We start from the raw sequence: 14,812 nt of genomic DNA on the forward strand, positions 1-14,812 counted from the left end.
GCACACTGAGATACTATTTTTTCATGCAAAAACTCCAATAGTAAGATTATACTGGGTTGGCAGAACAGGCACTCTCATACACTGCTGGTAGGAGTATAGGATAGGCTCCCTATGGAGAGTAAGGTAGAGATATCTAGAAAATTTAAATACGGACTTTCCCCTTGACCCTTCTGGGAATTTGTCTATCAGATATACTTGCAGAAAAACAAAATGATATACATATAGGAGTATATTTATAGCCTATTGGTGGTAATTGCAAAAGACTGGGAACCCCCCATAAGGAACTGGTTAAATCATTTACAGAATATCATTCAGTGGAATAATAGGCATCTGTAGAAAGAATGAGGAAGCACTTTCTACAGACTGACTGAGAAAGTTCCCCAATGTATACAGCTAAGTTAAGAAAGCAAAGTACAGAGAGTATGCACACTATGTTTCCTAGGAAAACAATATACACAAAGGTTTTGCTATAATCTGAGAGGCCTGGAGTTGTGTAAAATTGTGCGCTAAAATAATGGGGCTTATGGGAAAAAGCAGGATTCAAGCAGATTGCTAAAAAGCCATGCAACTTAGTAACCGCAGCATTAATGAAAGCAATAATAATCCCAATAAAAATAATAGCACAGTGAAAAAATAAATAAGTACTCCACAGAGAGGTGCCATGTTAAATACAGGACTTCCCCTTAAAAAGGAGATAAAGGTATCTTGATGAGGGGGTGCGTGGTGAAGGATAACAGAGGTGTCGAATCATGGAAACAAGGGCAAAATACACAAAGATTGGGGGAAGCTGCAACAAAGATTCTTCAAAAACAGAGCACATGGCCAAATTGAGGTCAGAAGAAGAATACGGGTCACTAGAGGCAGAATTTGGAGAAGGCAATGGCACCCCACTCCAGTACTCTTGCCTGGAAAATCCCATGGATGGAGCAGCCTGGTAGGCTGCAGTCCATGGGGTCGCTAAGAGTCGGACACGACTGAGTGACTTCACTTTCACTTTTCACTTTCATGCCTTGGAGAAGGAAATGCCAACCCACTCCAGTGTTCTTGCCTGGAGAATCCCAGGGACGGGGGAGCCTGGTGGGCTGCCGTCCATGGGGTCGCACAGAGTTGCACACGACTGAAGCGACTTAGCAGCAGCAGCAGAGGCAGAATTATTCCTACAAGGTTTGTTGTCTTTACCCGGGTTAAGTATTTCGCGTTCAGCTGCTGTTACGTGTGATGGGAAAAAGTGCCGACGAATCAGGGCAGCAGTACCTCCAGTTCTGGTCAAGACTGAGACCCAGGGCCTGGTCTCCCTCTCACAGGAAACGGTTTAAAAACTAGATTGCCAAGACATTGGGCATGAGATAATGAAAGACAATGATGCCTTCGACTAATACACACTGCTCTATTTAAAATGGATAACCAACAAGGACCTCCTACTGTAGTAGGGAACTCTGCTCAATGTTATGTGCCAGCCTGGATGGGAGGGGAGTCTGGGGGAGAATGGCTACATGTATATGTATGGTTGAGTCCCTTTGCCGTCCACCTGATACTTTCACAACATTGTTAATTGGCTATACTCCAACAATAAAGAGTTCAAAAAATAAATAAATAGGTCAGTGATTAGAAAGGTAAAAAAAAACAACCAAAAACCCAAGGAAAGAAAGACCATAATGCTTGAAAGAGAGGAAACAGGTGGTGATCTGTAAGATTCTCTCCCGTGTGGGGATCGTCCAGGGAGGGGGACCCAGGCGGCCCCCAGCGTTCTCTCTGAATTGAGGAGATGGAGCTGCAAGTCCAGGGAGGCCAAGGTGGTTAGACTTCACAGGGCAGGGTACCAGAAAAGAGGGCTGCACGGAGAAAGTGAGCTGGAGACTTGCCGAGCTCCCCGTGAGAGCTCCCTTGAGTAATGACTAGCATATGCTTGTGAAGAAATTACTCAAGGCCAGGAGAGAACCACTTGAAATGATCAAAAGGAACAATCCTCAGAGCTCATAATAGAATTGAGAATAGTTCCTGTTCCCACCAACATGACTGGAAAACCTCTTATTTCTGGGGCACTGAGAGGAATACTCAAGAGAGGCTTGCCTCAGTCCTGGGAAAGCCTGTTAGGTAGAGAGAGCCCTAGACCAGATGCTGTCCTGTCCCCCTCAACAAAGCTTGAGGCAAGACTCGAAAGACTCAATCTATTTCCATGCAACAACAGCATCCTAGAGCAAAGCTCAAGAATATTCACACAAATAGAAAAATATCCAGCAGTTAACCAGGCAAAACTCACAGTCCCTGATATCCAATCAAAACTTATCAAGCAAGTGTCCCTGGTGGTTCAATGGATAGGACTCTGCGCCCTCAGTGCAGGGGGGATGGGTTCAAACTAGATCGCACGTGCTGCAACTAAGCGTTTGCAAGACACAACCAAAGATCCTGCATGCTTCAAACTAGAAGATCTCTCGTGCCGCACTGAAGACCCAGCACAGCCAAATAAATAAAAATAAACATTAAAAGAACTTACCAAGCATGCAAAGAAGCAGGAAAATATAACAAAATGAGAGAAATCAATGAAAATGTCAAAATGACACAGGTGACAGAATTAGTAGATAAGCACATTAAAACAGTACTGTCTGTTCAAGGGGCCAGAGGAAAGCTTGGGCGTGTTAAATAGGGACATGGAAGAAAAAAAAAAAAGACCCATATAAAACTTTTAGAAATGAAAAATATGTACAAGATGAAAAAGAAATCACTGGAGAGTAATTAACAAGCAAATCAGATACTGCAGAAGAAAAGATTAATTGACTTGAAGACATGGGGAGGATATTTGAATAATACCCCCAAATTTTCCAAATTTGATGAAAACTATAAACTCACAGATCTAAGAAGCTCAATGAACACAAAGTACTACATCAAGGCCCATCAAAATTAAATTGCTTCAAACCAATGATAAGGAGAAAATCTTAAATGAACCAATACACCTTTGGCGTTCCCTGACATCATTTCCTTGTTTATGAATCACAAATGAGTTGATTCCTGGCATAGAAATATGCAAGGGAATAGACTGCGCTCATGTTTGCTTATATTTGCAAGAGGAAATTCCGGTTGGGTTCACAAGAACAGGGGCTAAGTACCGGGGATTTAGAAGCTGAGTGGATGTTGGATGAGGGTGGGATAGAGATTTCTGTAGATGTTTAAAGTAGATAAATGCATAACCTGCTTAAAAAATTAATATAAAGGAGTAACTTTAAATATATCTTTTTTTGTTATTATAAAAGGAAATACACTGGGAACTTTCCCGGTGGTCCAGAGTGGGGGAGTCCACCTGCCAGCGCAGGGAACACGGGTTTGATTCCTGGTCCAGGAAGATCCTACCTGCCTCAGGGCAGTTAAACCCGTATGTCACAACTACCGAAGCCCACATGCCCTAGAGCCTGTGCTCTGCAACAAGAGAAGCCACTGCAATGGGAAGCCTGTGTACTGCAATCTAGAGTGGACCCTGCTTGCTGCAACTAGAGAAAGTCTGAGCGCAGCAATGAAGATTCGGTGCAGTCAAAAATGAAAAGTGAAGTGAAAGTCTCGAAGCCGTGTCTGACTCTTTGCGACCCCATGGACCATATAGTCCATGGAATTCTCCAGGCCAGAATACTGGAGTGGGTAGCTGTTCCCTTTGCCGGGGTATCTCCCCAACCCAGGTCTCCTGCATTGCAGGTGGATTCTTTACCAGCTGAGCCACCAGGGAAGCCCAGTGCAGTCAAAAATAAATTAAATTAAAATTTAAAAAAAGGAAATAAATTGGCAGGAGGGGAATTAAGGAATGATGGCTAACGGGTGTGGAGTTTCTTTTGCAATGATGAAAATATTGTGGGATTAGATAGGGTGATGGTTGCACAACTCTGTGAATACAGTAAAATCACTGAATCTACACTTTAAAAATGGTGAATTTTATGGTATATTAATTAATCTCATCAAAAAATAAATGAAAATACAGGAAAAAAGGAACACATGCGTGATCATCATGAAAAAAATTTAGAGAAAGAATTTTAACACAGGAAGGGGCCTAACAGCTTCCCAGGTGGTGTTAGTGGTAAAGAACAACCCTGCCAGTGCAGGAGATATAGGAGACTGGGGTTCGATCCCTGGGTGGGGAAGATCCCCTGGAGGAGGGCATGGCAACTCACTCCAGTATTCTTGCCTGGAGAATCCTATGGACAGAGGAACCTGGTGGGCTACAGCCCATAGGGTTGCAAAGAGCCAGACACGACTGAAACAGCTGAGCATGGGGACTAAGAGTCGTTACAACCAGGGCTTCCCAGTGAGCAGAGAACATTAGTTTAGGGAGAGGGTCCCTGTTCAAAACTACCTGGGAAAACTGACTACTGAATTTCACTCCTGGAGAGTCACAAGGCACATTAGTCTGCAAAGGCTCTGAAAAGGCCTATGCGTGTGTGTGTGTGTGTTTCAGTCATGTCCGACTCTGTACGACCCCATGGACTGCTTGCTCCTTGGAAGAAAAGTTATGACCAACCTGGACAGCATATTCAAAAGCAGATATATTACTTTACCAACAAAGGTCCATCTAGTCAAAGCTATGGTTTTTCCAGTGGTCATGTATGGATGTGAGAGTTGGACTATAAAGAAAGCTGAGCGCCGAAGAATTGATGCTTTTGAACTGTGGTGTTGGAGAAGACTCCTGAGAGTCCCTTGGACTGCAAGGAGATCCAACCAGTCCATCCTAAAGGAGATCAGTCCTGAATATTCATTGGAAGGACTGATGCTGAAGCTGAAACTCCAATACTTTGGCCACCTGAGGTGAAGAACCAACTCATGGGAAAAAAGCCTGATGCTAGGAAAGACTGAAGGAGGGAGGAGAAGGGGAAGACAGAGGATGAGATGGTTGGATGGCATCACTGACGCGATGAACATGAATTTGAGTAAGCTCTGGGAGTTGGTGATGGACAGGGAGGCCTGGTGTGCCGCAGTCCATGGGGTCGATCACAAGTAGTTGGACATGACTGAGCGACTGAACTGAACTAAACTTCCAGGCTTCTCTGTCAGTGGGATTCTCCAGGCAGGAATACTGGAGTCGGTTGCCATTCCCTTCTCCAGGGGATCTACCCCACCCTGGGATCAAACTCGAGTCTCCTAAGTCTACCTGCATTGGCTGGAGGGTTCTTTACTACTAGCGGCACCTGGCAAGCTGGCTCAGCTGGTACAGAATCTGCAACGCAGGAGACCTGGGTTCAATTCCTGGGCTGGGAAGATCCCCGGAGAAGGGAACGGCTACCCACTCCAGTATTCTGGCCTGGAGAACTCCAAAGAGTTGGACATGACTGAGCAAAAAGTGCTGCAGTGAAGACATCTAGGTTCACACTGCACACTATTTACCAAGTGTATTTGATGTATTTGACAATGACCTTTCCCAACTTCTTTATTTTTCAGTGAGTATTTGTGAGTGCCAGAGCTGTGAAACACAGATCATTAGAGTTCAGTGACTCGTCCAAAGTCACACATCTGGCTGGAGCCAGAGAAGGTGCTAGGTTTCATGAATCCAGCACAAACCAACCTCAGAGGTCTCTGGGTGAAATCATTGGCTCAGACTCTTCCTCTGGACTTTTAATTTCCCTATGCATCCTCAAATCACACATATCCATGTTGCTCTCGAAAGGCTTATGTTGGGTTCGGAGCTCACTGTTAACAATCCCTGTTATTGATGTTGTTTAGTCACTAAGTCGTGTCCGACTCCTGTAATCTCATGGACTGCAGCCCACCGAGGCTCCTCTGTCCATGGGATTTCCCAGGCAAGCACAGTGCGTTGCCATTTCCTCCTCCAGGGGATCTTCCCCACCCAGGGACTGAACCCACATCTCCTGCATTTGCAGGTGGATTCTTTCCCACTGAGCCACCAGGGCAGCCAAACAATCCCTGACTTTGGTAAATAATAGTAAAGAGGAATTCCCCCAGAAGAAGGCTCTCCCACTGTTTGTAAGGCCCGCCCCTGCACACCCCCGCCCCATTCACCATATTTCACCAGCAGGGAATCTGATGCTAATGTGGGTGGCTCAACAATGTCAAATTGGTATTTCTCTTTTCTCTTACCAAAACTACTTCCTAAAAAGGAGAGTTCAGGAAAGAGAAATGAATTTGGGGAAAACATAATACCATCAAATCAGACATTAGGATGAAAATAATATTTAACATTTGTAGTGCACTTAGTTTGTGCCGGTGCTGTTCTGAATATTTCACACACATTAACTCATTTAATTATTGCAGCACCCCACGCGTGGGTACAGTTCGTATCCCCATTTTACAGGGAAAGAAACTGAGGTACCAAGAAGTCACAAGGCTCAAAGTCCCACGCTGGCACATAGGGAACAGCTGGGAAGTTAGCTCAGCCTGACTTCAGGGTTACTGCCTTTAACTCTCATGTTCAGAAGCAACGAGAGAAATAATAAAAAAGTACACCCGGTCTTGAAGGACTTCATCTGATTGCTCATGGCCATTCTGTGCAGTCCCCCAATAGCCCCATGGGCTCACCGCTCTTGCTATGATGCTGGTCCCACAGGTGAGGAAAGGGATGCCTGGAGAAGCCAAGCACCTCACCCAGGTCCTGCCGCAGGACACAGTGCTGACTGCAGCCGGGTCCAGGGCTCTTAACCCCTCGGGGGCACCGGTAAGTTCTTACAACACACTCTCAAGACTTTTTGTTTGTTTGTTTTTTTCTTCTCTTTTTAATCTTTGTGGCCGTTTCCATGAACAGCAGTGTTTTAGCAGGAAAAGCCGAAATGGAACAACAACAAAAAAATCAAACTCATAAGAAATACATTTCAGCTACGAAAACCCCTGGGTGAACTTAAAAAAGAAAATAAACAGCCATGAAAAGGCCACAGGGGCTGTGAACTTTTCTTTTCTACATTTACTGTACATTTGGCAGTGGGGCAATGCTATATTAGCAGATACAGATCTCCAACCAGGGCTGTGGGGGGCAGGGGAAATGGCTCTGCTGAAGTTTCTGGAAGTTACTGAGATCGGGTAGAAGACCCAGCAGGAGGCATTTTTAATGCTTTCCAGTCCTTACCCTACACAAGTCACGCTGCTGCTGTTGTGCCTCAGTTTACCCATCTGTAAATGATGGCGTGGTCCCCACTCAGGGACTTATTTTTACTTCTGTAAAATGATGATTTTAAATTCTTAAAGAAAAGGACTCAGCTCAGCTTCTGAATATGGACCAATCTGACTCCAAATTGGTGCTTTCAGGCCCCAAACTCAATCTCAGTCTCTCTTGATTCCCTTCTTCTTTCAAAAACCCTATGCTTAACCCACATCTTCCATTCTGAAAGGCACACAGAGTAGTTGGAGAGTTTATTTCTCCTCTGGAACAACTTGAAAAAAAAGTTAATAGGAAGCACATGGGCATGGTGTGTGAGCCTTCTGTGTGTTTGCATTTGAAAAAAAAAATACTTAAGGAGGAATATGTCAGGCTTGCAAAATGCCTGGGCTGTCTCAAGAGCAGTTTATGGCCATTAGCATTAGACTGAAGGCAGTTAATTGGGACAAAGTCCAGCTGGCATCTGGGCCATGAAGACGATAAGAAAATAACCTGGACTATTCCCATGGTCCAGTGGGAGTGGATCAGGAGATGTTTTTCTATTTGTGAGGGCTGATGGGGGTGGGGTCTGGGCCAGGGCTCATCCATGGAGGTTGGTCTTCTAGAAGGATCTATGAGAGTGTGGAAGTGGACTAGTGTTGGGGTTATGTGCCTGGGCTCTGGATGGGAACTGCCTGGTTTGAAATCCCACTGCCACAGCCAGGTGACCTTAGGCAAGCCACTTTACCACGGTGTGCCTCAGTTTTTCCACCTGTAAGATGGGGATACAACAGAACCTAGGTCACAGAGCTGCTGGGAAGATCAAGGGGAATGTGTAATTGCAGAACAAGGGCAGCGTCTGGAGTCTGAAGGAGTCTGGGAAACAGCACTTGCAAGGGAACAGCACAGGCTCAGGAACTCTACTCTGAATCCCAGCTCTCATCACTTCCTGGCCCTTGGGCAAGCCACTTCCTCATGTTCACTGTGTTTGAAGCAGCGTTGATGGAGCCCACCTCCTGTAACTTCTGTAATACGGACCAGAGAAGAAATAACATATTCTCTACGTCCCAGTCCAGGGGTGCCTCCTGCTTCACTTTCCAGTCTCATATCCCTTTCTCACTACCCCCAGATTCAAGTCTCCATTGGAGTCTTTCAGCACTGCAAGCCTTTTCCTGCCTCCAGACCTTTGCTCCCGCCGGTCCCTCTGCCTGGGCTGTCCAGTCTCCAGCTATTCACAGGCTGGTTCCTTTCCACCACTCAGGTCTCCTGACCATCTGGGCAACGTCCATCACCACTCCCTTCATCAAGGCCCATCACAGCGCCCTGTTTGGTTCTTCACGCGATTTAGCACAATCTGTTATGATCGACTTATTTAATTGTTCACTGTCTGTCTCCTTAGAAGCCCTGAGACAGTCACATACATTTCTATTGGAAAAGCTGAAAAAAGAACTGGTTAAGATGGTTAGTTCAGTTCAGTTCAGTTCAGTCGCTCAATCGTGTCCGACTCTGCGACCCCATGAATCGCAGCACGCCAGGCCTCCCTGTCCATCACCAACTCCCGGAGTTCACTCAGACTCATGTCCATTGAGTCAGTGATGCCATCCAGCCATCTCATCCTCTGTCATCCCCTTTTCCTCCTGCCCCTAATCCCTCCCAGCATCAGAGTCTTTTCCAATGAGTTAACTCTTCGCATGAGGTGGCCAAAGTACTGGAGTTTCAGCTTTAGCATCATTCCTTCCAAAGAACACCCAGGGCTGATCTCCTTTAGAATGGACTGGTTGGATCTCCTTGCAGTCCAAGGGACTCTCAGGAGTCTTCTCCAACACCACGGTTAAGATCAATCCAAAGATAAGTTAAAGTTCAGGGTCTTCACAAGCCTTTATGATCAGGATTGTGCTACTGTTTACTCCCTACCTGAAGATGGGTCCCAGCACCTTATCCCCTTCAGTGGGACTCAGAAAAGACCCCCAGGGAGACAGAGGTGCCAACAGAAGCAAAGGAGGCAGGAGGTACCACAGCGAAGAGCAGGCTTTGAGTCTGGTTTGGGGCTGGGAATCCACCAGGCCCCCAAGACACTTCTTGCAGCCTGTTTCTCACTGCACTTGCAGTAAAATCTAAGCTCCTTGCAGTGATGCTGGGTGGGTCAGGCAATCCCTCTATGACTCAGTTCTGTCTCCTGCAAATAATACTAGAACCAACACTTTGTGGAGTGTCATGAAGGTTGTATGAGATCATAAGCCAGTTTGTGTGGCATGTGGTGAATGCTAGGTTAACGTTAGCTGATGGTGTCATCAACAAACTCTATTGCAAATCTTTACATGGATGGTCTTCCAACGTCTGGGCATTAATGCTCATCACCTCCTTTCTCTTACATACCCCCAAGATCATTTGCTGTCTCTTCATAATGCCTTTTCCTGAAAGGATGCCCTTAACATCAATTTAAATTGTTTCCTTAATTAAAAAGACAAAGCAGCAAAACTTGCAAAGATTTTTTTTTTCAGAGAAATGTAGCATCATGCATTAGCCCACCACCTTGTCATTACTCTTTTAATTTTGCACATTACTTTTCAGACTCTTGGTGGTCATTCGTACCAGCGTTCAAGAAGGAAAAAAAAGAATACCAGGGTGAGGATGCCCCGAATTACTGCCATCAGCCTTCTACTCCATGTATCAGCTCCAACACACTCCCCACGGGGCACCGGAGAAGGGAAGGGGCCTTTGGATGGTGACAGGTGGGAACAGGAGAATGCAGCAGGCCAGTTCCTTAGGGTATGTGGGGTTGGTGGGAGTCACACTGGAGTTTCTTCCCTTTCTAAGGCTGCCCAATGGGGATGCGGAGCCTGGAACCTCCTGCCTGGAATAACAACGCTTTTACCTGCTGTCCAGTATTCCCAACACCTGTCACTTCTCTGAGTCTACAATGGACTTGCCTGTCCCATCACACTTCAAATCAAAGCCAACACCTCCCCTCTGCCCTCAAGGCCTTGCATGCTTTAGCCCTGCTCTCCCCCAGACTCTCTCCTCTTATATCCTCCTAATCCTGCTCCAGCCCCACTGGCCCCTATTTTGTGCCCTAAACACATTAAGACACTCCCGCGCCACCCCCCCCACAGAGCTTTGGCACAGGCTGTTCCTTCTGCCAGGCATGTTCTTCCCCCTGGTCTGCGCAGGGCTGGTTCTGCCTCATACTTAGGCCTCTGTCCTATGTCACATCTTCCAAGAGCCTTCTTGATGACTATTCAAGTTACCTCTCCCACCTCTCCGGACCCCTCAACTATTCATCACTCTCTGTCCGTTTATTGGCTTCATTGCATTCAACCCCTTCTGAAATTAGCCATTTGCTATTTGCTGCCTTGTTTAATTGTGAGTCTCTCCCTCCTGCCCTTGTAATTGCCCTGAGGGCAGAAGTCGTTATCTCCTCTGCCCACCACTGCAACTCCGCTACTTGAGATAGGTCCTGGCACATAGTAGGTACTCAATAAAGCTGTTGAATAAATGAACGAACGACTGGACACCCGACTCAGGCAGTACCTTCGAGACGGCAGGGAGGGGCGCAGGACTGCACTCACCATGCATCTGGTAGGTGTACGGGCTCTGTCCAGAGGCTGGGGTGCTGAAGCTGGAGCCATAGCTGAGGAAGCCACTCTGGCCGGGGGAATGGTTCAAGCTGTCTTCTGTCTTGATGCCTTGGAAGGGGAAAGAGAAGCACCAGGCACACACAATTAGGATGCTTCCTTGTCACCCGCAGAAGAGCTGCGGAATCAAGACAGCATGATTTCAGCTCTATCTCAGTCCCACATGTCCTTCTTGGCCTGTGTATGTTAAAGGAAAACCTGAAATTGGTTGCTTTTGTTTAAAAATCAGGAGATTTCACCCCCAAAATCTAGACTTATGGCCTCTCTTGAGCAACAGGATGATCTAGAAACCTCATGACCATGTTCCCACATGACAATACACTGTCTCCAGAAGCTCCCCAATTTGTGAGTTTCCAGGTCACCATGGTTCCCATAACTGTCTCTGAGACATGGAGGTTGGTTTTTAAGGTGCTATTTTTCACCACAGTTTTTTTGGGTGTTTTTGTTTGTTTTTACATCCTAGGACGTGTTCAAGAGTGATAAAGGGAAAGGCAGGCTAAGTGGATCTCATCTTTTGCACATGTGGTCAGCTTCCTGCCTGACTCTACATTCTTATTTGCTTATTTACTCTTACATTGCTTATCTTTATCTTATAGGTGTAAAACAGTATTTCAGTACTATTTAAATTTGCATTTTTTTTAAAAGGACACTGCTAGTTCTGGGGATGGTTTTGTAGTTATGATTTCCCTCCTTCTCACCCATTCACCCCCATAAATAAAGAGAATGCTTAATGTGGTAAAAAACAATGGATTCTGACTCAAGTGGTCTGGGCAGGAGCCCAGGACTGACGGTTTGCTTCATTACTTGGTGACCTGGACAGTTTCTCCTCCAACCCCCTCCCTTATGAAATAAGATGCTGATTCCCACTGGCAGGATTGCTGGGAGATGAAAAGAAAGGGAATGAATGAATATCTAAAGCTGTGAATGAGGTACTCACAACAATCCCATGAACTAGGCAATATGACTTTCCCCATTTTATTTTATGGTTTTTTTTTTTTTTGCCAAACTGAGAGGCAGGCATATGGGAGCTTAGTTCCCGGACCAGGTATCGAACCTGCACCACCTGCAGTGCAAGCATGGTATCTTAACCACTGAACCATCAGGGAAGTTTCTCCCCATTTTAAAGATGTGGAAACTGAGGTTCAGAAAACCAGGCCACTTAATCAGAGTCTTGCGATTAGCAGGTAACTCTGAAGTCTGGGTTTTCTTTGCTTTCTCTTGGTGCCTCTCAGTAATGGGTGTGAAGGGGTTTTATGCACTAGATGGTACACGACTTCACCGACACTTATGACAGCAACTTGGCTAACTTGGTGCCGGAGCCTCGCTGTCCTCTGTCTAGGCTTTCAACAGGACTTCCTGTTGAAAAAAGTACTCCACACTCCTGACCTCCTTGCCTCTGGTTTCCTGTTTAATTTAAAAAAAAATTTAGCATTTTTACAATTTAAAGTGAGAGATGTGTGACTTTTTTTTTTCACTTGAACACTTTGAGGCCACCGAAGGGTTATTAGTTGACCTAATTCCATATTGTTGTGTGTCAGGGAACAGGGAAGTCTGAGGAGAGGGAAAGAAATGAGGGAACGGCCAGCTGGTGGGCAGTCAGAACGCAACTCTGGTTGATTGAATGTGCCATCGTATGTGGCCCATTTCATGGAGCCCCCAAACAATCCAACAGTAACGCCAAAGGTCGCTGATGACAGATTACCATAACAAATATAGAAATGATGCAAAAGTCCAAAATATTGCCAATATGTAACACAGAGAGATGAAGTGAGCAAATGTAAAAACGGCCATGACAGACTAGCTCAAAGCACGGCCCTTCAATTTGTTAAAAAACAAAACAAAACAAAAAAAGAAACCCCACAGTATCTGTGAATCATAAGAGAGCAAAATGCTGTAAAACAAGGCATGCCTGTACACCCATTCAATTCTGTATTATCTATGGCTGTTATCAAAATACAGGGTAGACTTGAGTAGCTTTGATAGACACTGTATGGCCTACAAAGCGCAAAATACTTATTATCAGGCTCTTTACAGAAAAAGTTTGCCAAGCTCTACCCTACATAAGGCCTTCCCAGGTGGCACACTGGTAAAGAATTCACCTGCCAATGCAGGAGACACAGTTTTGACCCCTGGGTCGGGAAGGTCCCCTGGAGAAGGAAACAGCAACCGGCTCCAGTACTCTTGTTTGGAAAATCCCATGGATAGAGGAGCCTGGAGGGCTACAGTCCATGGGGTCGCAAAGAGCTGGACACGCCCGAGCACACATAGCAGTCCAAAGAAAGGCAGAGCAATGATATTAATAAAGGGAAAGGGGCAGTAACCAGCAAATCCAGGGATGTGGGTATTTGACAAGAAAGGGAGATAACCTCCCTTTATTTTTCATGTTGGATGGTCAGCTCACGGTTATTTATAGTGCTACTCTTTTACATATGTCTTAAAAGTTGCATAACATTGTGTTTGCATAACAAATTGAGAAAAAAGTACTCCACACTCCTGACCTCCTTGCCTCTGGTTTGCTCAACTGTGTTATTATTTCCCTGCAGCTATTTAAACAAAGGTAATAACACAATTTGCCAAGGAGCAAGGAGAAAAGTTTCCTAACAAGATTCAACAAGGTTTGTCCAGACGGTGAGCAAACACCGCCTGCTCTGGCACAGGCATGTGTGAAAGGAAAGGGCTTTTCAGCCCACCTGTCATTACTCAGTGATGTGGACATACCAGGTGTATGGCAGCCTGGCTGCTACTGTACTGACTGAACGTTTCCCTTGGGCCAGGCCCCGTGAGCTAAGCCCTTAATATAGATCAAAGGCTGACACATTGTGGTCCGTGGACCCACTGTGGCCCACTGTTTTTTTGTGTAAATAAAGCTTTATTAGAACACAGACACATTCATTAGTTCACATATTGTCTGGCTGGTTTCATGCTCCAACGGCAGTGCTGAGTGGCTGTGATAGAGACTGCATGGCCCAGAAAGCTGAAAATACTTAGGAACTGGCCCCTTAAAGAAAAAAGTAGCTGATACTGGATGTAGATGATCCCATTTACAGCAACAACAATGGTTAGGAAGCCAGACTTAGTATCACTCCCATTGTATGAAGGAGGTGACTCGCCCTGGGTCTTAGGACCAGCTAAGGGGCAGAGGTGGGGTGTGAACCCAGGATATGTGGCCTTGCCCCTTATGTTGTATTCTGAGGGCAGAGAGCCTCTGAAAGTAACTGGGACTGAAAAATGACTTTTGACCAAATTAGTTTCCACCGGATGCCATGTTTTGTCTGGAAGCAGGGCTAGGGTTCTCTTTTATGCTGAAAAATAATCTGGTTTCATGTGTCTTGACTGTCAGCCAGGCAGGTGACTCACCTGTGATTTTATCACCTGTCTTCTGGCACAGGAGGGACAGAAGTTAGAAAAGATGCCCACACCAGTTGGCCAAGGTCCATCACAGGTAATCCCCCAGGATTTCTGAAATGTGTGCTCAGGCAGCAGAGCTCAGCGGTGAGGGGCTTGGACTCCAGAGCCCAGGCTGCTGAGTGTAATTCCACCTCTACCACTGACCAACTGGGGGACCCTGGGCGAGTTATTTATCCTCTCTGAGCCTCTATTTATTTATCTCTTCAAAGAGGATAATGATTGGTCCTTCCTTCAAGAGTTGAGTGGGGCCTTAAAAGAATGAGTGGATACAGAGCCCTGAGGACTGTGGGTGGCAGCATCTCAGTGATACAGCATCTCAAAGACACAGCATCTCAGTGATGGCGTCTCTGATGGATGCGCGACCCAGTGTCCCACAACTTGTCACTCCTAACGCCACAACTGTTCTTGAATATGTCTATCTCTGTCTGTCTACTGCCCCCAGCAGGCTTCTACCATCACTCCACTCCAGGCTTCATCAGTCTCTCAACCTGCCTTCCTGTTTCTCCTCTTGCTTCTCTCCAATCCAATCTCCCCACAGCAGCCAAAGTGATCTTTTTTTTTTTTAAAGATACATTTATTTACTTTTTGGCTGTGGTGGGTCTCTGTTGCTGCACGCAGGCTTTCTCAAATGACAGAAAGCAGGGGCTACTCTTCATTGTCGTGTGGGGCTTCTCGCTGCAGTGGCTTCTCTTGTTGCAGAGCACAGGCTCTA

General features: G+C 45.9%; 1 protein-coding gene across 2 annotated transcripts in view; it reads right to left on the reverse strand.

Annotated features, from left to right (window-relative positions):
* Positions 1-14,812, reverse strand: part of EYA2 (EYA transcriptional coactivator and phosphatase 2) — a 262,864-nt gene that overhangs the window by 140,891 nt on the left and 107,161 nt on the right. For both annotated transcript variants that reach the window (XM_027558366.1, XM_027558367.1), the window contains one exon: positions 10,627-10,743. In XM_027558366.1, the coding sequence (XP_027414167.1) occupies positions 10,627-10,743 (117 nt within the window). The remainder of the gene's footprint in view (positions 1-10,626; positions 10,744-14,812) is intronic.

Source organism: Bos indicus x Bos taurus, chromosome 13 (genome assembly GCF_003369695.1).
Source record: "Bos indicus x Bos taurus breed Angus x Brahman F1 hybrid chromosome 13, Bos_hybrid_MaternalHap_v2.0, whole genome shotgun sequence".
Taxonomy (NCBI): Eukaryota; Metazoa; Chordata; class Mammalia; order Artiodactyla; family Bovidae; genus Bos; species Bos indicus x Bos taurus.